The following is an 11,708-nucleotide window of genomic DNA, read 5'->3' as shown; positions in this document are numbered from 1 at the left end:
AGAAAGGAATTTCACAGGTCGCTTTCAAGAACTAGTGCTGCCCAAAGAACCCGAGTAATCATGAAACTAGCTTGACGCCTGTTGATTGCCTTCCTTTGAGGCACCGTGTTCGCTGACGTTTGGCAGCACACCAAGGTTAACAACACATCACATGCTCAGACGGCGCGATTACTGGCCGTACATACTTGGCTAATCCCACCCGATTGAATACTACCAAGTGAATCGAAAAATACGCAACTAATTATTATGATACACTGCTTTAGGAGGGAAATTGATTGGTATCAAGCATAAAGCCTTTCATCGCTGGTAAACAGTCCGGTTTGTTGACGTTGATCTTGTTTTGAACAAGACGCATATTCACGAGGAGGATTTGCCACTCAGATTAGAAATTAAATACAGTAAACAAATGAGAACAAATAAATAGAATGAAAATAATAAGAAAATTAAGGTAATAAATATATTGAATGACAACATATAATAATGAAGATTTTACGACTGCCAGTCAACTTGAAAAGAAGACGCAATGGGAGAATGACATCGCGAGGCTCGTGCGCACCTTCAGAGAAGAAGAAAACGCCACGCGGAGTGCGGCCTCGTTCTGCCCCGCTGGAACGTCTGGAAAACCCAGCCCCCCGTCGCGCCATGGAGGAGAGCCCCTTCGCCGCCAGGGACTTCGTGGTGGAAAGCGTCCTCGACCACCTGGAGACCGAGGAGCTCTTCACGTGCGCCGAGGTGAACCGGCTGTGGCAGTCGGTCGCCCTGTCCCTGCTGCGCAGGAAGCTGGTCTCGGTCTCTGTCTGCTGCACGCCGGTGAGCCCCGTTGTTTTCGGTTCTGCGGCCAATTCTCGAGCGATACGCCATTAAGCAATCGACGGATATATATAACAGAATGACTTCATTTTAGAGCCACGCAGGTGAGGCCATTGGCTGGTTGCGAGTGCACTTAGGTAGCTCGAGTGCATTGTTGGAGCAGCATTGTTAGTGCCAGCTTTAGAGTATGTGAAGTAGTATATCAGTATCGGGTCCTTCGGAGTATCAGTGTTGTAAAGTATTGAAAGTATTGACGCCCCTGCCCCACCCTTCATTGCTTTGTTTTGTGACAGCACCAGTGGTCAGTTTTGAGCGTCACAGCGCAGCGTCTGCAATACACAGCTGAATTCCAGTTTATATTGTGTAACTGTATTTGGAGCACTAGCAGCACGTCTGCAAGATCGCAAAAAATGGCATGCAGCACAACAAACGTGTGCACGGCTTCGCAGGACTCGGAGCGGGCTGCCCTCGCCTCAGCGCTGGGCAGCTCACACATGTGCGTTGACATCTTCTGTTCCAAGTTTTCGCGCTTCCGAAACATCGCGCGCATGGCAGGACTGCGACCGTCGCTCGTTTTCCTCTCCCACCACGCCGATCTCAGCGAGGACAAGCGAGGTACGCAACTCATGGCACCGCGGGAGTGCTGGAATCCTGACCACTCCGGAGCTTGCCGTCGGAAGCGTGGTGCTTAATTAATGCGGCACGCTGATTGCTGCGTTGCCTGTCGGCCAAGGAAAGAAATACAGGAACTACATCAGCAAAAAAAAAATGTTCTATCAATGCACTCTGTTTTTTACAACGTACGGAACTAAAACGGAGTTAACAATGAAACCCAAGAACCTTAGCGCCGCTATAACAGTCTTGGAACAGAAAAATTGTAGTCGTAGTTCTGAGACAAGAAGACGGCTGCGTTGAAAAAAAGGGAGGGAGGGCAGCTAGTGTTTTATTTAGATTAATACGAGGCTAATTAGACAGGCCTACTAAAGCAACAGAACGCGATCGTGGACGACACAAGGTTAGGACATGCCTTGAGATCAGGAAACCTAAGTGCACAGAGCGCAGTCAGTTTACGTAAGACGGGTATAGTTGAAAAAAGCAAGAGAGGGCTTTACCCAGCAGTGAAGACGAATCGGCTCACTATGGTGATTAGGGAATTGACGCGGTACAGTGTTAGCTGGCTCGACGACCTGGATGACATTCGCACGACGGCTCACAAGCTGTGGAGGCTAAGTGAGAAAAAGCAACGTACGAAAGCCAATAGCTTAAGTTCTTCCTTTCGGCTGTTTTCGTGCTGGTCAACGAATGTATTCCGCTGCGAGCATTTGCCCTGCATCCGATCGAGTTAATACTTTGAGGCGTACGACTTTGAGACGTACCGCTTTGAGGCGTACCACTTTGAGACGCACCACTTTGAGACGTGCCACTTCGAGACGTACCACTTTGAGACGTACGATCTTGAGAAGTACGACTTTGAGGCGTACCACTCTGAGACGTACTACTCTGAGACGTACCACTCTGAGACGTACTACTTCGAGATATACCACTTCGAGACGTATCACTTTGAGACGGATGTGCTGTTGCGCGAGAACTTTGTGGCGTCTTAAGATGTCCATAATTGGGATCGGTGGTGGCGTTGTCTCGCTTCTTCATAGCAGTGGAGCGCGGCACCATCGAAGCACCCTTTGACGCTTGCAGAGCACGTTCGGCATCGAAGCCTTGTGGGCATCTCCGGTTCAGTCGCTTTGCCTGCTCGCCACAACATGGCTTAGGCGCTGAGCTTGCTTCTAAATTCTGTGATCGGAGGAGTATCGGGCTTCAGCGGAGTAAACGAGAGACGAAGGCGCAAGTGCGCACCCGTTGTCATGCCGTCGTCGTAACGTTGTCGCCTTTCCGTTTGATGCCGCTGTCGTTGCGCCGTCGTCTTGGTAACGTCGTTGTGATTCCGTTGTGATCACGTGGTCTATGGCGTACAGCCATCGGCCTGGTGCCGCCAACTCCATTGTCGTAACACCGGCTGAGTTGACACTGTCGTCTTTAGTCATCGTCGTTACGCTGTCGTGTCATCTGTACAAAAACACGCCGATAATTTTCTTTACTTTATTTAGAATACTGTAAGCCCGTAAGGGATGTTATAGGAAGGGGAGGTTAGCTTATACAATAGACTAACCTCTGTCATTTATGAAAATACAAAACATCACGAGGAAGAGCGATAATTAATACAACTCATGAAAAATACAATTCCAAATTTCGTTCAAACGAAATCAACCATTAGCCCCACTGAAAACTTCCGGACCAAGCCTATTCCTCTAAGCTATAGTGCGAACAAGAAATGAATAATCGTACAGATCACGTCGTGAGCTATAGGAAAAAAAAAGACATGGCAATAGTGGATGCGAGAATAAATTATTCCAGGTGGGAGCAGATATAACGATGAGTCCGAGTTAAATTTACCGTTTGACAACTGATAAGGGATTTTTGACGATCTATTATTCTGCGGACATTTAGCGTTTGTAGTCCTGCTCTTGTTAGAAAGGCTGTTGTGGATTGCGTTTGTTTACAGGAAGAGTAAATAAACGTAAATAAATCTTGCTGCTAATGTCTGAACAAGTTGATGTTGATCGATTTGGTATTACTGGTGAGGATCCCAAGTTACTTCAGAATATTTCAAGGCATGGCGTATGATCGTCTTGTAAGCTTCAAGTTTCACCACTGGGGTAGGAGCGTGTAGGCTTATTTTCTGAAGGCCAAGGTTGCGTAGGGCTGCTCCGCTGGTGTTATCGATGTGGTCTTTCCACCTTAGGTTATCTGTGAGTGTTATACCGAGTTATGTAAGTTCTTTTTGAGTCTTTTATTTCTTTACGGCTCACAGCGTACATGGAGCACCAGTCAAATATTATCTGCAAGGATTCCTTAGGAAAAAGTTGATCGTTGACGCTTTGAGCACAACAGAACAGCAGTCAGTCGTCGGGAAATAATCGCAATTCCACATTTGGAATCAGGTCGCTGGGAATATTTAAATACAGTATAAACAATACGAGGTGCCAGTTTCGAACCCTGAGGAAACCCCGAAGTGGCAGGCAATGTAGAACAACGTTCACCAAGTATTTCAACGAATCATTGTCGTTATTAAGATATATGCTTCAACCCATCTGATGATTTGTACGTTGATGAAGCACAGTGGAAAAGAAATGCGTGCCACTACCATAAAAATTTTTATTGATGCTAGCCAATATGCTGGATTTATTTTTGAGGCTTACAGCACAATTATAGTTCATGAGCTGGGTTACCTTCAGAGGCAGTCATTACTTGCGCAAGAAATCGACATGCATAATCAACTGATTATGAAGAAATGGCTGAAAACTTTTAATAACGTTACAGCACATAATGCGATTTATGAATTTTAGCGGGCGAGTAGGCAAGGTTCATCTAATTGGAAAGAATTCTCAGGAAGTCATGATTTTCGAGATATTCAGCCACATAGCGGGTGACGAAATGCAGTGGCGTTCCAGTTACTTTTGTGCTTCAGTGCATAAAATGGTGCTTGTATGTCGAACAGTAGTGAAACAGTGCCTCAAAACCAGTGCGATACTGGGAATTCGTTTTACGTCGATATGCCTTGGAAACTCATCAAATAGAATTTGTAAATTGCATTATGTACCATAACGTAATGAGTAGAACCTTTTAGTTTAATTTTGTTTGTTAGTCGACTACGCATTTTGATTTTTCGTGGAAGTAACGTCCTCCTCTTCGAGAAATTCCCTTCAAGGATTATAACTGCGCAACTTTTAACTGGCAACCTTTTTTTAAAATTGTATATTCCATTGAAGAACACCGCGTAGTTCAGAAGTATGTTTAGTGTCTCCGTTTTTCTCTGCTGCCCGTACAAGTTATCTTAGGCATTCATCTTCGATGGCTTCTACAACTTTTTATATCGTGGTGACGCCTGTCAAGAAATCATTACTATGACGATTGTTTGCTAACATCTAAGTGACGCCTTGAAACCCAGGTGGAGCAATCCTTTCCAGTTATTATTGCAAAACAGTTGCGGGAATCTGTACTGAACAAAGTGAATACGCAATCGACTCATTTTGGTTTGAAAGCTACGCCGTCGGAACCATCGCATACTCAAGAAAAGTTATGTACTGGCGTGATAAATAACGAAAAGTGAAAATGCCTGCAAATACCTGAAAATTAATCTGTAGAAAACTAAAGTAATGTTCAACAGTCTCGGAAGAGAACAGCAGTTTACGATAGGTAGTGAAGCACTGGAAGTGCTAAGGGAATACATCTACTTAGGACAGGTAGTGACTGCGGATCCGGATCATGAGACTGAAATAATCAGAAGAATAAGAATGGGCTGGAGTGCGTTTGGCAGGCATTCTCAGATCATGAACAGCAGATTGCCATTATCCCTCAAGAGAAAAGTTTATAACAGCTGTGTCTTACCAGTATTCATGTACGGGGCAGAAACCTGGAGGCTTACGAAAAGGGTTCTACTTATATTGAGGAGGACGCAACGAGCTATGGAAAGAAGAATGATAGGTGTAACGTTAAGGGATAAGAAAAGGGCAGATTGGGTGAGGGAACAAACGCGAGTGAATGATATCTTAGTTGAAATCGAGAAAAAGAAATGGGGGCATGGGCAGGACACGTAATGAGGAGGGAAGATAACCGATGGTCATTAAGAGTTACGGAATGGATTCTAAGGGAAGGGAAACGCAGCAGAGGGCGGCAGAAAGTTAGGTGGGCGGATGAGATTAAGAAGTTTGCTGGGACAACATGGCCACAATTAGTACATTAGAACCGGGGTAGTTGGAGAAGTATGGGAGAGGCCTTCGCCCTGCAGTGGGCGTAACCAGGATGATGATGATGATGATGATAATGATGATTTGAAGAAGCACAAGAACTGCTGTCCCCACGCAGTGGTGGAGCGCCTGCGCGACTTCCTGCCTTCGGACTCAGTCATCGTGTATTTCAAGCTGGAGCTCGTCCCAACCGTGAACGACGCCGAGGACGCCACGCACGAGGGCATCTTCGGCGAGTTCCTGTTCCGCGTCGAGGACGACGTGTCCGCGAAGGCGCCAGCAACCACCTCCGAAGAGGCCGATGACCAACCGTGGCAGCAACCAGATGGCGCCATCCCCGGGTGAGTAGTCATGGTAATTACCGCTATGCCCTCTGTGGGGCCCCAAGTAACTGAGCCTGATGTCTCTCAAATACTCGCAGCCCAGTGGATGATGCTACTGTGGCAGAAGAGGACCAGTACCGTATCTACTCGATTCTAAGAAGCACCTTCTTTTTTCTCCAGAATAATGGCTTGTGCGTTAAAATTGGGTACGGAACGAAAAATGCAATAGGTGGTGGACAGATATAGCCATTAGAGTTCGAAACTGCCGTAATAAAATCCACGCGTATGCTGCGTCCAGAGAGGAGCGGGAGGGGGGGATAAGGGTGGTGGTGGCTGCGACATCATGTGTGTTGGAGCCGTAAGCTCGTTAGGCTGCGATCGTCGGAAAGTTGCTTCTGAAATGCAATATTTAAAATGCCATCGAAGGAACCGAACATGAGAAGCTACTGTATATTGATAAGAAGGCGTCCCACATAGACAATTACCGATCCCTTGCTCGCGGTGACTGTAATGCAATAAAATTTATCTTATCAAATTATAAAAATTGTTGCTTTCTCTTCTCCAATAAAAATCTGGCTAGTTAGGTCAATGTGCGCGTTACATTCAAGGGCACGTTAGAATCAAGTGCTCGTTAGAAACGAGAAAATGCGGTACTGATGGCTCGGTTGCCTGAAGCGATCCCAAAATCTTGAAGGGATCGCAAGGTCTGCCTAATGTGGGAGAGCGCGCATCACATCTCAGTTGTGACGCGCGAGATTACCACCAAACACAACTCGGTATTGCTGACACCGGTGCCGGGTATTTGATTCATCTATGCATCTGCTACATCTGCTAAATCATGGTGGGATTAGCTATTCGACAGTATGTGCAGAAAAGTTGCTGGAAAAGGATGCGAAAAAGAGCTTCCGCTGCATTTAGCTACTCAGAATGTCTTTTATTCGTAACGCAGAATACAGAAAGCAAAGCAAGTGTAATGAAGTTTACAACGATAATGGGACTCATTCGCGAACTGCTTCAATTGCGTGTTTACTAAGCAGAAATACAACAAGGCTTCCAATCCTCGCTACATCGCTTTGTATGACGGGATGTTTCAAGGTTTGAAGACATGTGCCTTTCTGTTTGTCAGGATTGTCAGTATCAGTCAGGATTGTCAGTTTGTCAGTATCTATCGCAACGCAGCTGTTAACCTTTGCGAGAATTTCAAGGAGCATATGAGAACTTGCGTAATGTACCTCCATGAAGATTCATTTACACTCCATGTCTGGCACACCAATGTCGGGCTAGGATCCACACTCGCACAGCAGCCAGTAGTGGTTCGAACTCGCACCATACCTGCGGCCATGAACGCGATGAATCCTTGAACCCGCTAGAGGCCTTGACTTCTCTGCAACATTCAGAAAATTATTGGCCGATGTTAGTAGCTTATGATGCTGGCTGTTCGCTAATGTAATTATTTTATTTGTCTTAAGGCAGTAAAAACATATTAAGCAACAGGCAGGCATCAGGAGGCAGTAACAAAAAAAAATTAAGAGCGTAGTTGACTAGCTATAGCCTGCTTCGACGAAAGGTACATTTGTGCGGCGAAGTGGATAACACGTCTGACTTCACCCACTTGAACAGGGTGCGCCGGAACGGACGAACCTTCTTGAAAGACCTTACAAGGCGACTTTGAGGTCATCTCTGCAAGAGACTAAAGAGCCTTTGCAAGAGGACTAGTAGTAAGTATCAAATAGCCAACTGGTTCAATACTGTTGCAGGCCGTCGTCTTCGACGTCTGGCTCGAACCGCGAGTGGTGGCGACAACGGGTCCAAGAGGCGCATTCCATGTCGCTTTCGGGCCTTGCTACAGACCTGCCCGGCCCGTCCAACACGGTGGCACCGCTGTGGCCTCGCCGTCCGCGTCTGGCGTCGGGAGGCGAGCGAGGTGCGTTGTTTCGCAACGTGCTCCCGGGCGTTCTCGTGTTCCAGGCGCTGCACGTGACGGCGGCCAACCTCGAGGGCAACGCGGTCACATCGTTCTTCACGGAGGAGGCCACCGGCAGGACCGTGCAGGTATCGGCAATCGGGACGAATGGTGCACTTCAATTCCTTCAATTCCATCCGCCCGAAGAGACGTCTTAGATGGTCGCCAACAATGAGCAAGTGACGGTCACGCCCCGAACGCGTGAACAGCCAAGATCGCTTGTAGTGGGTACGACGGACAGCTCACGGCACTAATGGGGTATCTGCACAACAGTGACTTATACTAGAGGGCAGGGACTTCACTCAGTTTCTGCAGAGTAGTTGCTCGCTAACATTACCGGCTAGATCACTACCATTTTGCAACTCGTAAACGGTTGAAAGTACGACGAGCTGAGGGCAACATTTTTTTCATTTTTGCTCCTACCTCAGCCGCGGACCCTTTACTAAGCGTGTTAATCATATAAGGGTGCTTGTGTTAGCACCCTAAGGTTGCTTATCTGGCGACAAACTGATTTACACACGTAAACGTGATAAGATGTTTAGCCTGAGCGCCTTAACTCAAGCGCACGGACGCATTAAACACTGACCCTTGGTAATCGTTGTTGCGAGCTGCAACGAAAACACCCGCCCACTTCAGTTGTACCACCTCCTGGCAGGTGACGTCGGCGGCTGTCTTCAGCGTCATGCCGAGCAGCCAGCTGGAGCCGCTCATGCGCCGGCTGAGCGAGGAATTCGGCTCCACCGACGACGCCATCGCCGTGGTCTTTCCACGCAACCAGGACGAGGTGCTCGACGAGCTGGAGGCGTTCGAGCGCCACTTCCCATCGGTGCCGGCGCTGGCGAACCAGGCCACCGAGTTCAACGTGGACGGCCAGTACGCGCCCATGAGCAGGCTCAAGGTGATCCTGCTGCTCATCAAGCTGCTCGACTGAGCCCGGTGAGCTTGTAGTTGCGGGCAGTGATATCTCGGTAGTCGCGCTCTAAATATGGTCCATGGCGTGAATCTGCAGGTTTCTCATGTTTTCCTTTTACGGTTAGACCGCGCTTTTTGACTGTAAACAACGATGATCACCCTCGCGGACTTGGATTTTATCGCTGTTTTCGGTGTCGCAAGACAACTATTCTATCACAATCTGCAGGGCCGAAAATGCACCTGCGTTAAACATGCCGTCACGTCACTCCTGGTGCCGCACTTACATATTGTAAGCGGAAGGAAATTTTACTTAATTTTACTCGCATTTCAATTATTTTAATCCTCATGTTAGCACTATTTTGCACAAACTGCCATCGTTTAGGGTATATTAATTCCCATTAGTTGCCAATATTTGTCGTTCTGCAAATAGACTCACCTTGTATGCAAACCGTTACACTTATGCGCCACATTGTTCACCTTTTTTATATAACGCTCGAGCGGTATATCTCGCGAAATAAAGCGATATTTTGCTGCGATAAGCCGTAGAATAAACTGCCGTGGTAAACCTGGATAAACAAAGTTAAAAACGTGTGCTGATTTCGTGAAATTTGAGATGTCCTCGTGGGCTAACGTGTTGAGCTGTGGAGATAATTTTTCGAATAAACAAGAATACTATACCGCCCACTTTTAATGACGTAAGACGTGGTTTCGAGGCACATACAGTGGCTCTCCGGTTCACCTGGTTCTTCTTAATCAAAATCTTAACAATGGTCCTTTCTCTACAGGTATCGCAAGCGAGACAGCTCGGTCACCAGGCCCTCCTGCACCCGCCGACCGCGCCATCGCAACTGAATTGTATATAATATTTAAATTAGATATTACCATAAAGAGCGCCTTATTTGCCCCATTCATCAGCGACGTTGGATCGAGTGTTTGCTTGTATACTGAACCACTTCGCAGATAAATTATATATCTAATTATCTGGAAAGACTTTTACATGTATCTGTTTAAACTGTTGTACACTGTATCAGTAGTTTGCAAGTACAGATCAGTTTAATCAGTCATGGCGACGTCCGTGGAGTTGCCCTGAGGTTGACGTTAAGTTTATCACGCTCGAGTTATAACGCCGTTCTAGTAGACGTCCGTTTCTTGCAATTGACACGGTCTGTGTCAGTGGTGGTGATGATTAGGTGTAATAGACACAACCATGTCCATGGAAATGTCTCCCAGTTTAAGCGGAGCCTGTTACTTTAGCGCTATAATTTCGTTGTGTAAAACGTCGCATTTCACAAAACTGACACGAACCGCGCAGTGCACATGCGAAAGGCACAGCAGCGAGTCGCTCTCACTCCTATTGTCTTTGCGAAATGTTTTGGAGCGAGCTTGTGCAAAAACGTTACTGTGGCGGAACCAACATTTAGCTTCGCATTCTATTGTCTTCTGGCGGAATAAAGTTACTGAAGTTGGCAAGTGCACGTACCATATGGTCTTGTAGAATCGGCTCACACCAAGCAGACAGGGATGAATTAGGGGTGCGCGAGAGACCGTTCTGCGAGAGTTACATAGAAAAGACGAGGTAACTTGGGCTATAGCTTATTGTGTTTTAAAATTCTGGACGAAACGCAACTCGTTGCTGGTCCGAGCCGAACAGACATCTGCGTAACGAGTGCTGTTCTTTATATGTATAGAGCGATGCGGAGACCTCTGTTCACGACCACAATCTTTAGTATGTATGTGCGCAAGAGCTGACCCTGGGAGTGATAGCAAACGCCAATCCTGACCCTGGCAGCGGATGTGGCGCATTCTTTTGGACAACGAACTTACGCGTCGCGACAGCGCACCGTTGTCGGAGCACGTTATTTTAGGCCCTTGGCCAGATGCTCAATCGAGTTTCAAGGCCATCCTGGCATTACTGAACTTTTCAAAAATTACGGGCCTGGATTGCAGACTTTGAGCATGCCAAATTGCTTGCCATATTTTCTACATCTTCCTTCTATCGTCATCGTCACCCATCATGCACCACTATCTTCCCTCTTTCTTTCCCTCTTCCCCTTCCCCCAATGCCGAGTAGCTGGCTAGAGGAATATACCTCAGGCCGACCTCTCAGCATTTCGTATTTAACTTCTGTCTCTCTCTTTTTAACCCCAGGGGTCCCGTAGTGCACGTGAAATTTCGGAGTACATGGGCAGCTCGCCAATAAGAAGTGCCAGCGTCTTTGCACAATCTCGCGAGATCCTGTGAAAAAATTTGTGCAACCCTCACTGTGTCGAGCCAGGTTAAAATTGAATAGAGTGAGTGCAGGTCTTTCAGGAGTCACTGCGCTCTCTGAAATAACGTGGTCACCACAGCATAACCTGTGCCAGCTGGCGCCTATCCAACCGGTGCGTCGAATCGGAGCGGCGACATTGCGTCCGAGGATGGAGTGGTGTTTAAGACTTTTTTTTATTTCTTCTTGTACTCCTTGTGCTCGCGCAAGTCTGACTGCTGTCACTTTCGCATTCATTTGTTTTCCAAAGCTCTAAATGTTTTATGAACTTGCGTAAGTTAAAACGCCTTAATAAACTTTCTCTGCGGTGTTTTATTTTTTATTGAAAGTAATTACATCTCAACATGCGGCACAAATTTCTTCTCGTTTGTACAATTTTTTCTGCAAGTTTTATTTCAGCAACCTGCTTTATGGGGAATCGTAGTGGGTAAGAGCCCTTGGCGTAAAAGAAAAAGAAATTAGTGTGTTTAGGAATTCAGAATGCTTTTTACCTCTCACAAAAGTTTTAGTTCCTAAGTTCCAACGTTTCAGTTAATTGTCTTGTTTTTATGCACCTAATTTAACCACACGATTTGTGGCCAATCCCACTAGTATATGCTACAGCCAGTCAGGTCAACAACCACCACCAC

The 11,708-nt window shown here is 46.7% G+C and overlaps 1 protein-coding gene across 1 annotated transcript; it reads left to right on the top strand.

Annotated features, from left to right (window-relative positions):
* Window positions 1-575: 575 nt before the first annotated feature.
* LOC142559537 (uncharacterized) lies at window positions 576-10,382 on the top strand. The gene is made up of 6 exons (XM_075671120.1): window positions 576-810; window positions 1,260-1,425; window positions 5,734-5,956; window positions 7,696-7,990; window positions 8,557-8,837; window positions 9,599-10,382. The coding sequence occupies exons 1-5, from the start codon at window positions 643-645 to the stop codon at window positions 8,830-8,832; spliced, it is 1,128 nt and encodes a 375-aa protein (XP_075527235.1). The 5' UTR covers window positions 576-642; the 3' UTR covers window positions 8,833-8,837; window positions 9,599-10,382.
* Window positions 10,383-11,708: the final 1,326 nt, after the last annotated feature.

The sequence above is a fragment of the Dermacentor variabilis genome, chromosome 10, assembly GCF_050947875.1.
Source record: "Dermacentor variabilis isolate Ectoservices chromosome 10, ASM5094787v1, whole genome shotgun sequence".
Classification (NCBI taxonomy): domain Eukaryota; kingdom Metazoa; phylum Arthropoda; class Arachnida; order Ixodida; family Ixodidae; genus Dermacentor; species Dermacentor variabilis.
This window is presented reverse-complemented; position numbering and strand designations above follow the sequence as displayed.

Coding starts and splice junctions, on each gene's coding strand:
- LOC142559537 (XM_075671120.1), top strand. CDS start 643: ATGGAGGAGAGCCCCTTCGCCGCCAGGGACTTCGTGGTGGAAAGCGTC. Junction 1,426..5,733: donor TCTCAGCGAGGACAAGCGAG/GTACGCAACTCA, acceptor GTCCCCACGCAG/TGGTGGAGCGCCTGCGCGAC. Junction 5,957..7,695: donor CCAGATGGCGCCATCCCCGG/GTGAGTAGTCAT, acceptor ATACTGTTGCAG/GCCGTCGTCTTCGACGTCTG.